General features: G+C 46.5%; 1 protein-coding gene across 1 annotated transcript; it reads right to left on the bottom strand.

The window, feature by feature from the left end:
- Positions 1-1,169: 1,169 nt before the first annotated feature.
- Positions 1,170-16,959, bottom strand: kdm5c (lysine demethylase 5C). Its single transcript, XM_068746759.1, has 29 exons — positions 16,623-16,959; positions 14,834-14,981; positions 13,164-13,241; positions 12,926-13,048; positions 12,634-12,804; positions 12,329-12,463; positions 10,775-10,831; positions 8,353-8,476; positions 7,929-8,206; positions 7,618-7,776; positions 7,386-7,505; positions 7,128-7,286; positions 6,789-6,970; positions 6,544-6,706; positions 6,344-6,463; positions 6,066-6,260; positions 5,704-5,885; positions 5,506-5,630; positions 5,256-5,403; positions 5,093-5,183; positions 4,560-4,942; positions 4,290-4,428; positions 4,038-4,217; positions 3,828-3,956; positions 2,988-3,737; positions 2,831-2,873; positions 2,550-2,749; positions 2,285-2,467; positions 1,170-2,178 (listed from the first exon to the last, which is right to left on the bottom strand). The coding sequence occupies exons 2-29, from the start codon at positions 14,975-14,977 to the stop codon at positions 2,170-2,172; spliced, it is 4,770 nt and encodes a 1,589-aa protein (XP_068602860.1). The 5' UTR covers positions 14,978-14,981; positions 16,623-16,959; the 3' UTR covers positions 1,170-2,169.
- Positions 16,960-17,520: the final 561 nt, after the last annotated feature.

The following is a 17,520-nucleotide window of genomic DNA, read 5'->3' as shown; positions in this document are numbered from 1 at the left end:
ATAAGAGGTGCAGCACATAACACGGCGAGTATTAGAAGCACGTAAATAATCACAAATACATGACAATGTATGATACTGAATGTACCTGGACAGGTCAAAAAACACTCTCCCGCCTTTTTTGTGACGCCTTACTTCCAGAAATCTGAATGTCTCAACCGATGCCGAAGACAAAAGCAGCAAGGAGGGTGGACACATGGACACACGACACAGATGAGCATTTCAGAAACGAATATTCGGAGGAATCAATTTACTTCCTCTCACCTTGAGGTTCGACGGTGAGACAAAGGCAGCAGAAAATTACAGAACCGGAGCTTTGTTATGCATAAAAAGCCACATCTGTCACATTAACTGTGTTTAAAGTACCAAAAGGACTTTGGAGAACATTTTGTGAAAGTTGCTGTATTTGTGATTTTTTTTTGGTGTGTGTTTGTGTACAAATAATCTTTTGCTTTGACGAGGGAAATGTGACGTCACCGCCAGCCCACAGCTTACTTGAATATTAAATGAGCTGGGCGGTGCCTTCTTTCAGGCGGACTGGACCAGAGAGCACAATTTTAAAAGCGAAAAAATGATCGTGAACCACTGTTCAAACGAAGATCGAAACAGACACGATTTGTTGTATAAAGCACAGAAAACGTTTGATTACTGTAAAAAGAAATGAAAAAGCACATTTGCTATTTAAATGGATGATTAGCCTTTTTGTCCAGGCAATACAATTTATAGGATTGACTGTGCGTAGCGACATCCCGTCCATGAGGTCTGCTGCCAAATTAACCGTGTTCCGTTGTGAACATTTCAGAACTCGAGGTTTACACTTTTTAATTCTGTGCTTTCAAATTGGGTCTCTGGATAATGTTTTGGAACTGATCACGTAAAGCCCCGTGGAGCAAGAACTGATTTTCCATCTTGCTTTCATGCATGTTTGACCCCCCCCCCCCCATGTATTTTTAGGCTCAAAACCTTTAAGATACTGTAATTATGAATGTCTCTTTGAATTTGCCGTCAAATTCTAGGATAGAAAAAGACAACATGGTGTACTCGTTCAATATTGTGATGTCCTTGCGTCTGCCGTTTCACATCGAGAGTTTTTCTTAATAAATCTGTGATCATGACGACTGGTTTTATGAGACGGTCAAGAGATAAAAAAAAAAAGAGTCAGCGTATCCTAAACAATTCTAAACCTTTATTTCCTATCAAGAGTGAAAAGAAAAACAAGGCAACATTTAAATGAAAGTTTATACACAAACCCACGACAACTGTGTGTCTGCAATATCAATAATATAATAATAATATATAATTTGAACCCAAGAAACAAAATCAAATGTGACAAAGCTAGTTACAGTGAAGTTACCTTAACTTGTAAAGAGTAAGAGTGAAGGAGGGAGAACAGAGGTCAAATGGATAGGCGCTTAAAAAAATAAAAGAAATAAAGAAGGCATTCAGGAGCAGAAAGGCGGGGCAAAGACAAACTGAGACGTATAGATGTCCATTTCGGAAAAGTAGCACCAAAAACATTAATTTGCTGTTTTTAACACTTCCCAAAATGTACTCAGTTTTGTCAAAAATGCATGTCCTCTCAAAACGGCCTCAAAAGACAAGATTCAATACAACTAAAAATACAAGTGTGACCGCCGTGCTGTTGTACAAGATCAGGTGTCAAAGATCCTCTGAAGGAACTCGAGGATTCAAGCCCAAAACCGAACTGCCTTAGCGGACTCTTAGCTTATTGAACTTCAACAAGGGGCCTGACTGAGAGGGAAGGACGGTCGCCGGCTGGACTCCCGTTTCCAACCGTCGGTACGGCGCCGTCTACCCACCGACCGACGCTCCGGCAACGGCGAGTCCCACAACGAAACCGAAACAGTCTTATTATCTTCACAGCGGGGAAAAAAGGAGTCCGGGGAACGCAGCCAATGAAAGAGTTGGTAAGACGGCGAGGTTGAAGGAGGGGTGGGGAAATAAAAACTGTGAAACATGGCCGAGTGTGGGATCAGATGGAGTGTAGAAAAAGAATCATCGCTCGGTTGGCGTCTGAATGTGTGAACGAGGGACGAGATGGAAGGCGGGGGGGTGGATGTCCTGCATCTTTTTAGAACTTGACACTGTCTTCCAGCTCAGAACCGTCCCTTCGCCGCTTCAGGCTAATCCAAAGCTCCAGTGTTGACGTTATCACAAAATCTGTCAGGAAAAAAGGTTACAAATATAATCTGTAATTAATTAAAAGCCTTTGGAAATATTTGAAAGGAAGTACTTTTGATTAAAAGTGTAATAAACAGGAAATGACCTCTGGATGGGGCTGGACAGGTGACCGGGGGGAGTGGCTGAGGGGGCAGGCTTTCTTTGACTCCGTGGCGTCGGCTGACCTTTCTCCCGCCCCCTCCAGGACGCCGCCTCTGTGGCTCTTCCGCTTCCTCTTGGAGTCCTTCGCCCGTCCACGGCCGGTCCGCCTCTGCTCCTCAAGCTCGATCTGAGCGAGGCGGGAAACGAGACGAGATCAGAAACGGAGCGGCTCGGCGCGTCTCAGGGGAGCCGGAGTCGATCCTTCTCACCTGAACGAGCGTGCGCAGCGCGTCTCTGGGCGGCGCCGACGCCGCTTGCAGGACCCTGTGAATGAGCGGCGTCTGATCCAGAGACACCTCCAGCAGATCTCCTTCCAGCTGCAGCTCCTCCAGCTGGATCCTGGCGGCGGGCGAAAGCTCCGCCACCGGGCCTTTGAGCAGGGGCAGCAGGGTCAGCAGGAAGTCCACGCCTGCACGAGGACGAGGGAAGACAAACACCGTCAGAGCCGGCCATCCTGTCCCAGTCAACTCGGTCAACACGCCGTCCTCACCCGTCACGTTAGACTCCTTGCCGAGACCGTTTTCGTGTCCAGCCTGGGGGGGGGGGCACACGAGCATGGCAAGAATAATTAGTTTCAAATGATGCAGCATGGTATTAGTCAACAGTTTGATGGCCCGTCTTTAATCTCAAACCAATAATGTGTTAACCTGAGTCCCGCTGCTTTCCTTGGCGTTCTTTTTAGGCGAGTCCTCCGTCAGATCAATGACTCCATCGTCTCCTTCCCCCCCGTCGGAGTCCGATAAGACAATCACTGAACCCCCGCCCGTCGCCGTCCCCTTCTCCGCATCGTCCCCGTCCTCCGCTTTGGACTGGAGCGTCTCCTTGAGTTCCTGCAGCCTCCCAAGTGCCCGCTGCAGCTCCGGCGCCTCCAGCGCCTCCTTGGCCCGCCCCTGCCAGTTGATGGCCCGTTCCGTGAGGCACTGGAGCGCTTCCCCTTCGGGCAGACGCACGGGCAACCGCTGCAGCGCAACGAGCAACGCCAGGATGGTCTCGAGGCGCGGGCGCCGGGACCGCTGGCACCGCGGGCACAGGAAGCGCGAATCCCAATCCCACCAACAGCGCGGGTTGACCGGCGGCCCGCAAGAGGGGAGGAGGGAAGGGAACGGGACGCAGCCGCCGTGGAACCAGTCCTTACACAGATGGCATCGGAGCTGAGGGGGACGAGGTTGACCGGCGCACACGCACACCGACTGCGCTGGGGGGGCGCAGGCGTGGCTGCTGCCGCCATTCTCTTTAACAGAGTTCGTGGATGTGTCCGTGTCCATAGCCTCCTCCCACCTCCCATTCTCCTTGTCCTCCTTGCAACTGGCGTTAAATCCAGATTTACACATGTTTGACTCTTGGAGCCTCAGCAGCGCCTCCTTCTCCTGGTGCTCCCCTTCTTTGAACGCCATCACCTGGAGACAAGGCACAAAAAAACATAAAAAAAAAAAAAAAAGACAACCGTGGATATCAATGCGGAGGAAAAACGGGCTCGCTGAACTCACAATAGCTGCAGGATCCCTCAGGTCGTGAGCAGAGAGGCCCAGCGTGTTGGTGTCAGAGTCCTCTGAAGCCTCGCCCGGCGGCGCCGTCTCGCCTCGCCTTTCTCTCCTCTTCGCACACGGACATAACACCTGCAGGAGGAAGACATTGGTATTCAACGCCTCCTCTCATTGGTGGGATCTGTTAGTTGGAGTTGAGCTCGAGCGCCTCACCTCCAGCAGGCTGTGCAAGCTGCTCTTCTTCAGGAAGGTCTTGCTGGCCTTGTCCCTCCAGGAGTGAGCGCTTGCCACCTGTAGTTCCAGTTGCCTGAGCTCCTCCATGAAGACCGGCAAGTCCCTGCCGATGGCCACCAAGCCCTCGAGGTCGTCCAGACACGGGTAGTGCTCTCCGTTCTGCAGCACGCACCAGTTTGAGTTTCGTTTCGCGCGTCACACCGTTAGAGAGACGCGGGGATTTCTCCGTACCTGGATTTCCTCCAAGTCCGTGACCCAGGCCCGAGCTCGACTCAGACAGCCCTGCAGCGCCGTGATGTTGGGCAGCTTGACTGGAATGAGCTTGGCCTCGTTCACTATCGCCTCCAGAGTGGAAAGAGGATGCTTTTGGCTGGCGGAGCAAAAGACAAAAGAAGCTTTGACTGATTTGTGTCACGATGAACTGACTGGATATCGATGTGGAAGGCGGAGCTACAGTGAATTTTTTTTTAAATTTCGTTTTACTGGGTTCAACTCGCTTACCTTTGTTCCAGACAAATCTGGGCTTTTTCCTCCCAACGTTCTGCAATCGTGAGCAGCTCCTGGAGCTCCGCCATGGCCGTCTCGACCGAGACGCTCTGAGGCACGTTGCAACCCGACTCCATCAGGTTCCTCAGCACCTCCAACGTCACCTCCTGCTTTTCCCCTCCTTCCGTGGCCAGGGTGCGCCTCACCTCTGCCAGCCAATGGCCTTGCTCCTTTAGACCCTGCAGTAAATTGCACTCTGGCACCACAACGGGCAGCTTGGACCCCTGCTCCAACAACGTATGCAACCGCTCCGGCGGTGGCGAGTCCCGCCTCCACTCCTTGTCATTGACCAGGAGTTGAGCCTGACTCTGGAAATCCTCCACCGTTTGCAGAACCGCCTTGAAAATTCAGACGGAAGGTACCCAATAAGAGAACTTAACAAGAGGAGAGTTTATCTTTATCCAAATCTATTTAACAGTTGATTACTTAATCGGCTTTGAAAGGATAAAAATCATAAACAAACACAAACTAGTTTGCTCAGAGCTCACCTCTACTTCCTTCAGGTGGTTCACTGCACACGGAAGGTGCTGCATCGTCGCCACCAAACACTTCAGCTCTGCCACAGGCATCTTGCCCTCGCTGGAAGAGAGCACGATGTCAGCGCGTGCAGCTGAGCGGTTAGCGGGAGCGTCGTGCTTCCGGTCATCATACCTGCACGGCGAGTTACCGAGGAGTTCGGTACTTCTCTGTTGGCAGCGCTCGATGTCTTTGAGAACCGCGTTGAGCTTCCGCAGAAGTTCGTTGTCGGGAAACTTTTTATCGGCTGCCTCGGTCTTCAGCAGCTCCAGGTCCTTAATTTCTGCAAGTGAACGACCCACTTTCATGCCAGCGACCTTTTTTAAACGGCGCCACATTCAGTTTGAACTAATAAGGGACGCAGCTGTTTCCCCATTTCCCAAACCTATTTTGCTTCCTTCTTCCTGCTCGAGGGCCTCTTTGACTCTGTTGGCCCAGTAATCGAAGGACTCGGACCGAACCTTCAACCGGTGCAACATGCCCAACAACTCGTCCAGGGTATACCTGTACCTGCGGAGGGACGCAAGGACAAACTCAGCACGGCCTTCTTATATTTATTCAAGCGCACGCGAGGAACACGTACCTGAGGAAGAGCTTTTCGGTGGGGCAGTTGCACAGATCCTGAGTGTGATAGAGACACACCAGACGCTCTGGACAGTTGGAGCAGGCCAGAGCAGAGAGGAAACACGTCGTCTTGCAGTTGTCGCACTGCCGCTCGTCATCGGGCAGCAGCTCGAATGCCTCGCGCTCGGCTTCAGTAATGCCCTGCAGTCACAAGCCGGTTGATTTCATTACGTCGTTTTTCCCCCTCATAATAAAAGACCATTCAGCTATTAGCACAAAGCTACTCTTAATTATTCACTGGTAAAAAAGATAATAAGATATCATTTCTCGTATCTACAGTTTTCTACACCCCCCCCCCCTGCAAAGATCCCAGAGGCTCACCCTTTCCATAAGCGATTTGCGCAGCTTCCTCTCCTCCTGAACAATGAGGAACATTTCCCGGTGCGTAGCCGCCGCCAAGTTGAGGTCGAGTTTCTCTGGGCTGGCAGCCATTTTACACGTGAGCTCCTCGTGGGAGAACACGCAATACCTCCTCAGGCGGCGGTAGTGCTCGATGCATGAACGGCCGGCGGGCAGCTGGGAGGGAGAGGAAAGCCCGACGTGGATTAATGCCGGATTGTGACCGATCTGAGCGGGCGAGCCGAGAACCGTCTCCGTACCCAGTCTGCAGTGCAGAAGTTAACAGCTTCAGCGAAGTTATATCCCTGATTGAAGCCGCTGTGGTAGGCCCTGGGGAACGTGATGACAAACTCTCCGGCGCACTGGTTGGTCCGCACCACCTGCCAACCGGAGACAGAGCTCAAAGACCACGTCTCGACGCACCACACTCCTGCTGCGACTGCGCGCTAACGGGACCGACCGGTACGCCGTGCGACATGAGGATATTGGGGTTCATGATGGTGACCAGCTGGTGCAGGAGATCCGGCTGGAACTCAAACAGCTCCGGCGTCAGCTTATTCATCACCTCCTCAAGCCGCTCGGCTGCGACGGAGGGAACTCCGTACCAAGTCTTTGGCTCGCCCCTGACGGGGAGGAAACGTTATTCGTTTTTCACTCAATGCGCCCCGAAGCCGCAGTACAAACGACACAGAGACACGCTGTTACCAGTGCAGGTAGTTGATGGAGTAACTCCAGTGGTCCTCGATGTGCCAGCAGAACGCCGAGAACACCATCCCGACGTAAAGCCAGGGCACCTTCATCCCGGAGATGTCCCCGTTGATGTGGCACAGGAGGGACTGCTCCAGCACCGGCATCACATTCAGGTTCCAGCCACTGCGGGCATAGTCCTGAGCGACAGAGGAAAGAGTGAGCACTGAAGCTACATGCTGTGGGGGTGGGGGGGGTTGATTACAACATACAGCAGTGCACTTTTGATATCTTCAACACGCGAACTGAATCAGGAAGCTGCCGGCGTCGTACGAAAGGAAACAACAATGAGCACACCTCCTCTTCCTTTGTGAGGTTCCTCTTGCCGTTGTTCATCGGAAAGCCGCTGCCGAAGTCTTTGGAGTGTATGTCGGCCCCGTACTCCACCGTCACGTCTTCCTCAATGCTGCTGGACAGCCTCCAGAACTCTCGCTCCACCAGCTCAGTGGGAACCATCTAAGCCGGCGACGCCACAGATTAGTCTCACACATTCTCGTCAATCGGGAGAGTTTTCCTCCCCAATCAAATCGATCGGTGTCGGATGAGTGCGCTCACGTGAACGGGCATGTTAAAGTAATCTGCTTTGAAGGCGTCCGCCATCTCCCCGAAACTCTGCAGGTTGTACTCTCGTGTGGCCTGCTCAAAGCCGAAGGCTTCCGTAGGCTTCTTGCACGCCTAAGAAAATGTAAAGTAAAAAAACAAAAAGAAATTCAAAACACAAGTAAATACTGAATGTTCCAAAAAAAAAAAAAAAACTAGCGTGATACTTTAAAACATGCTGATGTACCTCTGCAACACACTTGGGGCATCGCCAGTTGCCTTTGGGGGGGTCGGTGAGTGGGGGCAGCAGACAGAAGGTGTGATAGTTATCGTCGCAGCCGTCGCACAGCAGGAGCTTTTCGTCGTCGTCTCCTCGACCACACATCCGGCACACGAAGGAGTCCACCTTTGAGAACGGGACAAAGCAGAGTAAGAAGACGGAAGGCTTCGGAGCCGGGCGAGCGGGGCTCACTTTGAACTGGAGCAGAGAACGACCGTAAAGCCGTATGAAACCTGTGACGGGTCGATATCTCTTCCTCCATCCTCTGATCTACTCACACTCTGTGGGTTGTTGATGTTGCGTCGGAGCCTCATGGTCATTTTTGTACACGGTGTGTCGGATTCATCGTGCTCTGCACCGTTTGCTTTATTAGCCTCTTCCTCTGGTTCTTCTTTCTTCACTTCCGTCTTAACTCTGGTGCCAGGAGGGGGGAGCTGGGGGCTCGCGGTACCCCCGTCGTTCTGCCTCTGAGGCTCCACTGGCTCTACTTTGACGGAGGCGTCGGCAGGAGTGGAGGACGCGTCCGCCTTTATGGTAACTGTTTGGGGCAGCTCCTCTACTAGGAGAGCAAACATGTTCAGAACATTCCGGTGCAATGAAACAATGATCCAGGGTTTTTCCAAAGAAACTGAAGCCAGAATTTTAAATCTTCCAGGTACATAATGTGCGTGTCTGAAGCCATGAGCCATTGACTGCGCTTACCTTTCTTCCTGATGCCTTTGTATCTGGCAACCAGTCCAAGTCCCATCATTTTTGGCCCTGCACCGTAGATCTGGAGCTTCTTCAGCTCTGGGTTTTTCTCTATGTCTTCCTCTGTAGGTTCCGGCTGCAGATGAAGACACGTATTTATCATGAATGCAAAGATGGATAACTGCTACTCTCCGAAGCACACCGAGCAAATCTAGGGTTTATTCCAAATGCAGGACAAAGACGTTAAAAGGTGAGAGCAGAGCGGTGCAACACAGCGAGGAATTATGCTTGGTTAGGAACTGAAGAAACGTTAGCATACGTTACGGTGAAACCTTAAAGGAAGAGCCGCCACCAGAACACAAACCACCAGGAGTCGCAACCATACAGTTCTAGTACCGTTAGAAGTCTCACCAGCATTCCAATAATCATGTTAGTTTGATTAGAAATGAAACAAGAGCAAAGTTTTTGGTGTAATTTGTTATACACTCTTAGCCGTTTTGGAATTATTGCTTGGTGAAAAGCCAAATTAGATGCAGGTATATGCAATACAAGCTGAATAACCACCATTTTATCCTTTTCTACTAAAGTTTATTTTTTATTTACCCATCGTCTCCATCACAGGATCGTCAATAAAAACTTTGGCTTTTTCATCCAATATGGTTTTTCTTTTTTCTGCTGTACCTGTCTTCTCTCATAGAAGAGGCTGATCCGCTTTCAGTTAAAAAAAAAAACACTCTCATAATCTTACTTTTCCCTTTCTGCACTTGAGTATGAGGAAAGAATAGGTAGTAAGTATTTGCCATGGTGTCCTGGCCATGTTACAAGCACTTTGGAACATTTCAGCCATTCTTCTCTGCACAGTAAGAAGGCAAAGATGTTAAAACAAATGTATTCTAACCAAGTCATAGTTGACCTTAGTCGGTTGCCTCCGTTTGAGACGCATCTCAGAAACACTTCGTCTTAATCGTCCTCTCATTTTGTTGTTCTCATTTTGGAGCCTCACTCTGAGAAGGCCGTGTTTGCGTCCAACTGCATTGAACCTCGTCTTCTTGGACCATAACTTTGTACAACAATAATATCAGGACTCGATTCCATAATAAATTACCATTTTTGATGTCCTCCTTTGTACCAAATAGTTTTTCTTAAGTGCCGATACGTCACACTATTGATACCAGCATTAAATGCCTGCCTAAGCTCCAATCTGCCATACAACACACACACACACACACACCACATGCAAACAGCAATGTCGGTGGAAACACGCAATGTTTTAACGTCTTTCAATAAACCCATAGTTCAAAGAAGCATATACAAGCAGGGCTTGGTAACACGCCCAGTTTTGGTTCCAACTGGGTTTACTGCAGTCTGAAGGCTTCCACTACTGGGATGAAGCAGCAGAACCAGCAGTCCATACGCAGTCAGAATGTAAGCTGATGTCCCACAGGAGGACAGTGCCTGTATTCATGTTGTAATGACACTCAGATGGATCCCCTCCTCCCTGAAGAAGCGGTTTCACTTTATGGCTCCACTCCTTTCATTTCTGGTGTAACTTATTTTTGTCTTAAGAAAAAGGCTTCTTTTCCTTGAAGCAGAACTTTAACAAAAAGACGGAGGGGAATAAAAGCTGTAAGCAGCGAAACAGATCAGTCGGGGCCGTTCACTTGTAATGCTTCTTTCGGCTAATATTTTAATATCAACCATCAGACTCCAAGCAAGACATAAAAATAATGGGTTCTTCCGTGTGATGGTACTGAAAAGAGACCGCATGCAGCCACGCTGTTAGCTGCCGTGGTGAGTTAACAGCAAGGCAAAACACACGCACACACAAAAAAAGCTAAGGCAAACAAACAGCTCAGCGACAACGCAAAGTACAATCGCAAAGAACGAGGATGGGTGAAGGAGAGAACGCTGGAAAACGCAGCAGCCCAACAACTAGACAAGCGTGTTTCAAACGTCAACATAAAGTGAAATAGTTAAGAACCTTCAGTGAACTTTGCCATGTAGGAGACCCGAAGCATTAGCTTAGCATAGGCACTGGGATTCAAGTTTACATACATTCATTGTTTCAAGACTCGATTATTATTTTTTTAATCATTGACTGTCGGAAAACACGCCGACAACGCCTCTGCTTAACTGCAGCTCTTATTTTTAGCAGCCTTTCAGCATCTTCTTGTTGATGAAGACAAGTACAAAAACAAAAACAAAGGAAGGAAGCCAACGAGACGGTCCTCTCTGCGTTCACGGTCTGGTAAGGAAATTACAGGATAGTGGAGGTTTAATACTGCACCATTATTGTTCAGTCATGTGACCCTACATGAGTTGCATGTCACTGAAAGCGTTTCTGTGGTTAGTGTAAAAAGGAGATTGTCTTTAAAAAAACGGGGCGGGGGGGGGGGGGGGGGGAGGGGAAGCTCGTATGCTCAAGAGGCAGTACCGCAGAGATGAGTTGAGAGCCCGTGGTGAGAGGATTGGGGGCGAGGTCCTCTGGACCCTGCAAAGGGAGACAATAACAGCAACAATAAACTAAGACAAGAGAAACGAGGAGGGGAGAGAGCCTGGAAAGATTACAGCCAGTAGTCGTCGGAAAAATATCAGCAGGGTACATAATTAAAGGGCCAAATAATCCATATCTATTTCAGATTCAAGTCTCAGCCCTGACCTGACAAGTTGCTGCAAACGTCTGACAGACTGACTCAGTTGCTGCATCAAGAGTTCGTCTCAATGTGCTGCTTTACAACCAGAAACTGAGTGGGAGGAGAGTCCCGATATGGTGAACGGTCTCCTGATTCAGACGATGCTAAATTGGTCAAATGTCCAAATTAATCTTAAAAAGTCATGAAATCCCATCAGGAAAGCTTAAAAATGTGTTTCAACACATTTCAACACGCCACAGACAAACATATTGGAGCTGACCAAAAAATAAATAAATCATGAAATACAACCAGAAGCTCGTATTTCATCTCAACGTAGTTGGCAGATTTTGCATCCATCACCAAGAAATAAACAAACAAAAATCAATTCTCAAGCATTACATGTTTAATATGTGATGAGTAAGCCATTCACAACCCGGGGGGGGGGGGGGGATAGCTTGCTTGTGAGAAGCATGAGATTACACAACGCAGACTGGCCCAAAGGAGGAGGAGTCAATGCAAAGAACAAAACATTGTGATGTGGTTTGTGAAACAAAGAGCTCTATATTGTTCTGAGATCGATACTGTACAAGACATGGAGCAGAGAGCAAGAGCAGCAGGGGTTAGCACACTGGCGTGGCAGGATGGAGGGCAGATGAGCAGGGATGCACTCTGTGTACACCGACACACAAAGTTATTAGTCCCGCCCTGCTAGCTGATGCACGGTGACGTGGAGCCGCACAGAGAAACAGCTCATACGACAGCGTGATGATGCCTGCTGGAGTAGAAGCACTTTACAAACGTCTGGCTTTTTGTTAGCTTTCAGTGTAGCGAGATCTGATATTGATCAGCAAGCAGTAGATAGTGAACCATGAAGAGATCATCGTGATAAACTGATCGCCTTTGACACTTCCTGTTCAAGCAAGATCATCAAGTCTAATGTACATTGAGGTTTAAAGTCCTGGAAATAAATGAACATTAAAACAACACAACACAGAAATACATCAACGTGTGTTTGGAGGAAACTAAACTCGCCATTACTGAGACAAAGAGGTCGTTGGCTCAGATCTATTTCGATATGTGATTCTGTGAGAAACATTCCCTGATCAAGTAGTTACAGGTCAGAACAGCCTCAAGTCAAATTCACAGCAGAAACTAATTCCTCGAGATAGATCAGGTTTGCAAAGCAGCTCTTAAAAAAAATATATTCTCTTTTCTCTTTCCTGTAACAACGTAGATTCTGAGCAATTGAGAAACGCGGACTGTTTTTAATGGACAAAGGGGATTATAAGGAGAGCCAGCGTGGTCCCAGAGGTATGGACCTGCCTTGGACAGACAGGAATGGTATTGTGACTCACATCAGGCTGGCAGCGGTTTGCCCGGCGTCCGTAGCTGTTCATTCTGGATGGCTGCACGGACTGCCGAAGGGGAATGGAGTGGGGCTTGTACTCTTTGTCCACGTCCTCGCCGTCATAATGTTTGGGTTTGCAATGCTGAGCGAGGGAAGAGTTTACATTAAGACACGCAAGACAACTAATTCCTAACCCTATTCAAAAGAAAGTCTTCAATGTAGAGACAAAGTCCTTCTTCACAGATCTGCTCAGGCTGAATTAAACTGACCATTTATAGCATAAAACGGAAAGAATAAAATGAGAAGTGATACCGGCATGCTGGTACCAGACTGGAACATCTCAAAGGGGTAAATGATCCTCTCATAGTGTGAGCGCAGCAGAGAACCAATGTTCTTGCCCGGGGGGTATCCCAGCCTTTGGGCCACGCGAGACCAGTGGCGTTCCTTACAGACCATCTCGAAGCCGCCTTCATCCGTCACAACCTGGGACAGAAGAACATTTTTGGGACAATTCAGCACATCACAGGTAAAAAGCAAAGCAAAACAAAAATAAAGTTCTAATAAAATGATGTTTCTGAGTAGAATATATTGAAGTTGTTCCTACTTTTGACAGGCTGAACAGATCAAGGATGCGCCTTTCAATGTGTGGGATTTTTAAAGAGGATGCCTGGATCTCCCAAAACCGGGCCATACGGTCCAAGTAATTGAGCTTCACTCTGGTCTCTGCCTGGAATGAGACACATGAGGGACCAGCCTGTTTACAGTTGGCAGTTGCAGTAAAGAAATTCAATTATATGACATCAATGTTCACCTACAAGAAGAAAAAGAAAACCGGAACTTACCTCCAATTCGTTAAGCCTCTGCATACGAGGTGTGAAACGGAAGCTATCCAGCTCCACTGAGAAGGGTGGCTGCCACTCCTGTTTTGGAGCAAAGACATGTAACTAAACAAGAAACCTATCATATAAAATAATTTGTCTTATTTTAAACAAAACTTGGGGATTATTGACAGTTATTGCTTAGATGGCACTTAGCTCCGTTTACACACTGGCTATTCATAACAGAAACATGGCACAGTTAAACCAAGGATAACCATAAAGCCGTTCATCATCATCATCATCATCAAGAAGGAAATGGTTACAACTTCATCTGCATAAATATAAAACATAAAATGCTGCAGAAACACCCTGAAAAGATGTTGATTTAGGACTACTGCAGCCTCAGGGTTGTTTTCCTTGTTCAAACGCACACCAAGTTGCAATTTGCACAAAGTTCTGTCTACAAACACAATTAAGTTCATGAAGACAACGCGCTAAAAGAGGCTTTCATTAAATACAGAATAGCTATAGATGTAAATTCAAAGCTACAAACGTCTTCTCCCTCCAGAAGATCTTTACAAAACAATCACATTTTCAGAATGGGTACCCAGTATTACTGAACACAAATTCATTGATGAACCATGTGTGAAATGTGAACCCGGTGTCGCTTTCTGCTCCTGAGACAAGGTAATGCAGAACCGGGAAACAGTTTGTGTAGATTATGATAAAGATCAAGTCACAGTGAACTTGATCTTTGACACGATGGATAAAAAACGTCATTGCTTCATGATTTTTTCCGACAAGAGTGTGTGAGAAGTTTTCTTCATTCACTATAAAACACAGGTCATGATGACCGTGACCCAGTGAAGTCAGAGCTGAGTCTGGTTGGGCTCGTGTCACATTTGAAGACAGAACCACAGGACATACCTGAGGTATCTCATTTTCAAATGAGATGAAAAGATGTCCTGGAAAATCAATGGATATTTCCAGCGTATAAATAAACTCCACAGGAAGCAATGTGACTAGAGTTTATAGACCCTGTTCTTACTGCATAAATCTTTCATCCAGCTTTAACTAACTGCATTCTGATATGTAACCCAATTTCACTCGTTGCAAAACATTCTGTAAAGAACTCTTCGACGCCAAGTATCATTGAGTTGCTTTTTTTAATGACTGTTATCCAATGTAGTACAGAATGTAATTCATGGAACCTGGATGCAGTGTGCCAAATTAGCTCATCGGGTTGTTTTTGTAGAGAAAATGAATTCCTGTAGGCTGATTTCATTGTCATTATACTTGTTTAGCTTTTATCAGATGAATCACTAAAGTTACACAAAAAAATTAAACGCTTGAGATCTAACACAAATTAAATAGCCTGCTTCGTAATTGATGTTAGACAGAACCAAGCCAAGGTTACGAAAGAGAAAAAAATCATGTTAAGACCAATATGATGATGTGTCATGCGTTGACAGGAGCGCCTCTGCTTAACCGGTTACACAGGATCACCAATAATTTGGTTTGTAAAGTCTGCTAACTGAAACGAGCCCAACAAAATAAACTTGGGGGGGGGGGGGGGGCAAGATGTGCCATGCATGTAAAATAAAATACTGAAGCCTGTCAGATGAAAGATAGAGCAACTTCAAGGCATATAGCTCAGGAAACAGAAAATAATCCAAGAACAGGCAAATATTTACTGTAGGAGGTCGGATTTTGCAGATTCCAGACTTCTCTGCGATAGGGCGTATCTTGGCAATGTAGCCCAGGGGATCCCGAAACTCCTCCCATGTTGGCTCAAATACCGGACACTCCGGAGGAGGTACAAACTCGTCCCCTTCCATTGCCCTTACAACAGAGAGAGAGTGTTAATCTCTGAAAACACTGTACATGCATTTGTAAGAGCTTTTAAATCCCTGAACACTTTTCATACTTAAAAGGTCGATATAAATCCCAATACTTTTGCGATGAAAGATAACCTCAAATCCATCTGACAATTCAAAATGGAGTACGTACAAAATAATCTGTAACTTATGACACGTACGTACAGAAATGACATTTATTATACACATTCATCCATAAACATTTCACTTGGCGGATAACTGAGACAAATTAAATATACAATGATCAAATATGACAAAAAAGCGGTGTCAGTTTATTTTGCTGAAGAGAAAAATGGACTAGTGCATCACAGCAGGCGCTCGTGAAAAGTTCAGTTACAGTTTTAGTCCTTGAAAGTATCTTTTTTTTTTTTAAACAGTCCTTAGAAAGACTTTACTGCCCATTCAGCTGAAATATGAACTTTGCTAGAATGGTCAATTCAAAAGAACTTCAGACAATGACATCAACTCACTAGTGTTGGAGGGTGAAGGCGTGAATGTCTGCAGCACAGGTGTCTACATAACATATCCAGCAGACATTGGGCATCAAACTACCTAAACTAAACCAAACCCTACCATCCTGTCCTGAGCAAGAATGCAAAGCGGGTTGTTCTCAACCTGCACTGCCCCCCACAGATCTCATGCGGATTCGTTTTTTTGCAGATTTTCTTTGTGGCAGACACCTGAGATGCTTTAAAACTGTACAGTATATTAGGATTCGTCAAGATGAGTTTTGAGTATGGTTTTAAATAAATAATACACCATTCAAAATATTTTCATAGACTCCAAAATAATCACTGCTTCAATTTCTATATATTAAAATGGAGAATCTAGGCAAAAAGTCCCATAATGTAATTCTACATGAAGGTAAAGTAGAAATCAATAGAATTTGATATCTAGACTAAAGTAATGAACCCTTAAATCGGACTCCTGGTGGGCCTTCAAACAAACAATGGCGTGTAGGCCATGAACCTCAAGGTGCGGGAGCCATCGATGCAGGAATGAACTATGCTAATTCAGGAGCTTTAGCAAAACAAATGAATCTCGAAAGCCAAGAAGTCAACACCTAAAACGACCACGTTTATCTTACGCCTTCTTAACGTAACCCAATTACACGCCACTTAATATTAGCCGAGAATTGTTAGCTAATGCTACCAAACTGAAGAGATTGTTCTTAAAACAAACCGGACATAACGAGGCAAAAGGCGATGTTGTGCACTGGGTTAGCTAGCCGTATCGATACCGCTTCTTTGAGTCATCGTGAAATCCATTTGCGTCTATTTTCCAGCTATTATCGCGACACCGTCGCTTATAGCGAAAGTTAGCATCGAGGCCTCCAATTTTTCATCACAGTCCAGCCGCGTCTCACACTCACACACCGCTTTAGGATAACTAGCAGTAGTTAGCTAGGCTGCTAAAGAAAAAAAAAAGTCAACAATGCAATGTGAAGGAAAGCAAGCTAACCAACCTCCTCAAATCCACGCGAGCATGCAGCTAGCTAGTTGACGCCAGCTATTCGCGTGTATGTGCAATGAGAAATGCAACATGCAAATGTTGATCTTTTTTTCCCCCCCAACTACAAATGTCTCACTGCGTTCTCAAGACTGACCGAAGACACCTCGATGTCCCGGGTATATTGTGGGCTGGGGGCCGCTCTCCTCCCTCTGGTGTTGTGATGACTGGTGGTTAGGTAACGTCGGTCAGCTGTGCTTGGTCCAGTTGGCTAGCTTACGACGCTAGCAAAGTTGACCGTTTTCCCAAGCTCGGGTCTCCCATACACTTCGTTTTGTCTAAGACACTCCTTCAAAATATGGTTGGTTGAGATTCGATTAACAGTAAACAAATTATCGAACTTCATCGGTTATGTCGTTATCAATCATTTCCCCCCGATCATCACCATCACTCCCATCAGGTCATCCTCCTATCTTTCTTAACGAGGCGCCATCTTAGTTTTTCTCACGACCGAAGCACAACCTCTACATTTTTCACACCACGTTCGTCACGTTCGCTCCCTGGAAGTAGTACGCAGCACTAAAAGAGTCACGTAGCCGCAGCGGGATTACTTAAAGAAGTAAGCCTCGTCTAGCGTTTGGGAGTTCCATAAGTAAATCATCAGTAATTTCCCCAAACTTAAATATATACTAATTTAAGTTAAAACTTATTTTGTATAACAAAATCAAGTAAATTAAATTTTAAATTTACCAGTAAACAAGATGTCACGTGATCTCATTCTTGTATCATTGCAAACACAAGGGCAATCTTTAACTTTAGAATATTGTTGCATACTCTGTTTTATATCAGAACTTCAGAGGTATCCAAATTACGTTTGTAATCGATCCTTAATCACTCTAACATGCCGAACATCCTTCTGGTTGCATTTGTAAAGAAAATTGTAATTAATTATGGTGACAAAAATGGAAGTTTTGCCAAACATCTGCACTGATGTCAAGCTTCCATTTGCTGTGTTTCTTTCTGTCATGCAGAAAGCATTTGTAAAGTGCACTATA

This window comes from Brachionichthys hirsutus, chromosome 2, assembly GCF_040956055.1.
Source record: "Brachionichthys hirsutus isolate HB-005 chromosome 2, CSIRO-AGI_Bhir_v1, whole genome shotgun sequence".
Classification (NCBI taxonomy): Eukaryota; Metazoa; Chordata; class Actinopteri; order Lophiiformes; family Brachionichthyidae; genus Brachionichthys; species Brachionichthys hirsutus.
Note: the sequence above shows the minus strand (reverse complement) of the source record. Positions and strands in the feature narration are given on the sequence as shown.

Bases quoted from the DNA above. Each gene is read 5' to 3' on its own strand.
- kdm5c (XM_068746759.1), bottom strand. From the start codon at position 14,977: ATGGAAGGGGACGAGTTTGTACCTCCTCCGGAGTGTCCGGTATTTGAG. The intron at 5,184-5,255 runs GTATGATGACCG...GCTCTCTTCCAG, and splicing joins CTCGGTAACTCGCCGTGCAG to CGAGGGCAAGATGCCTGTGG. The intron at 4,943-5,092 runs GTGAGCTCTGAG...TGAATTTTCAAG, and splicing joins ACCACCTGAAGGAAGTAGAG to GCGGTTCTGCAAACGGTGGA.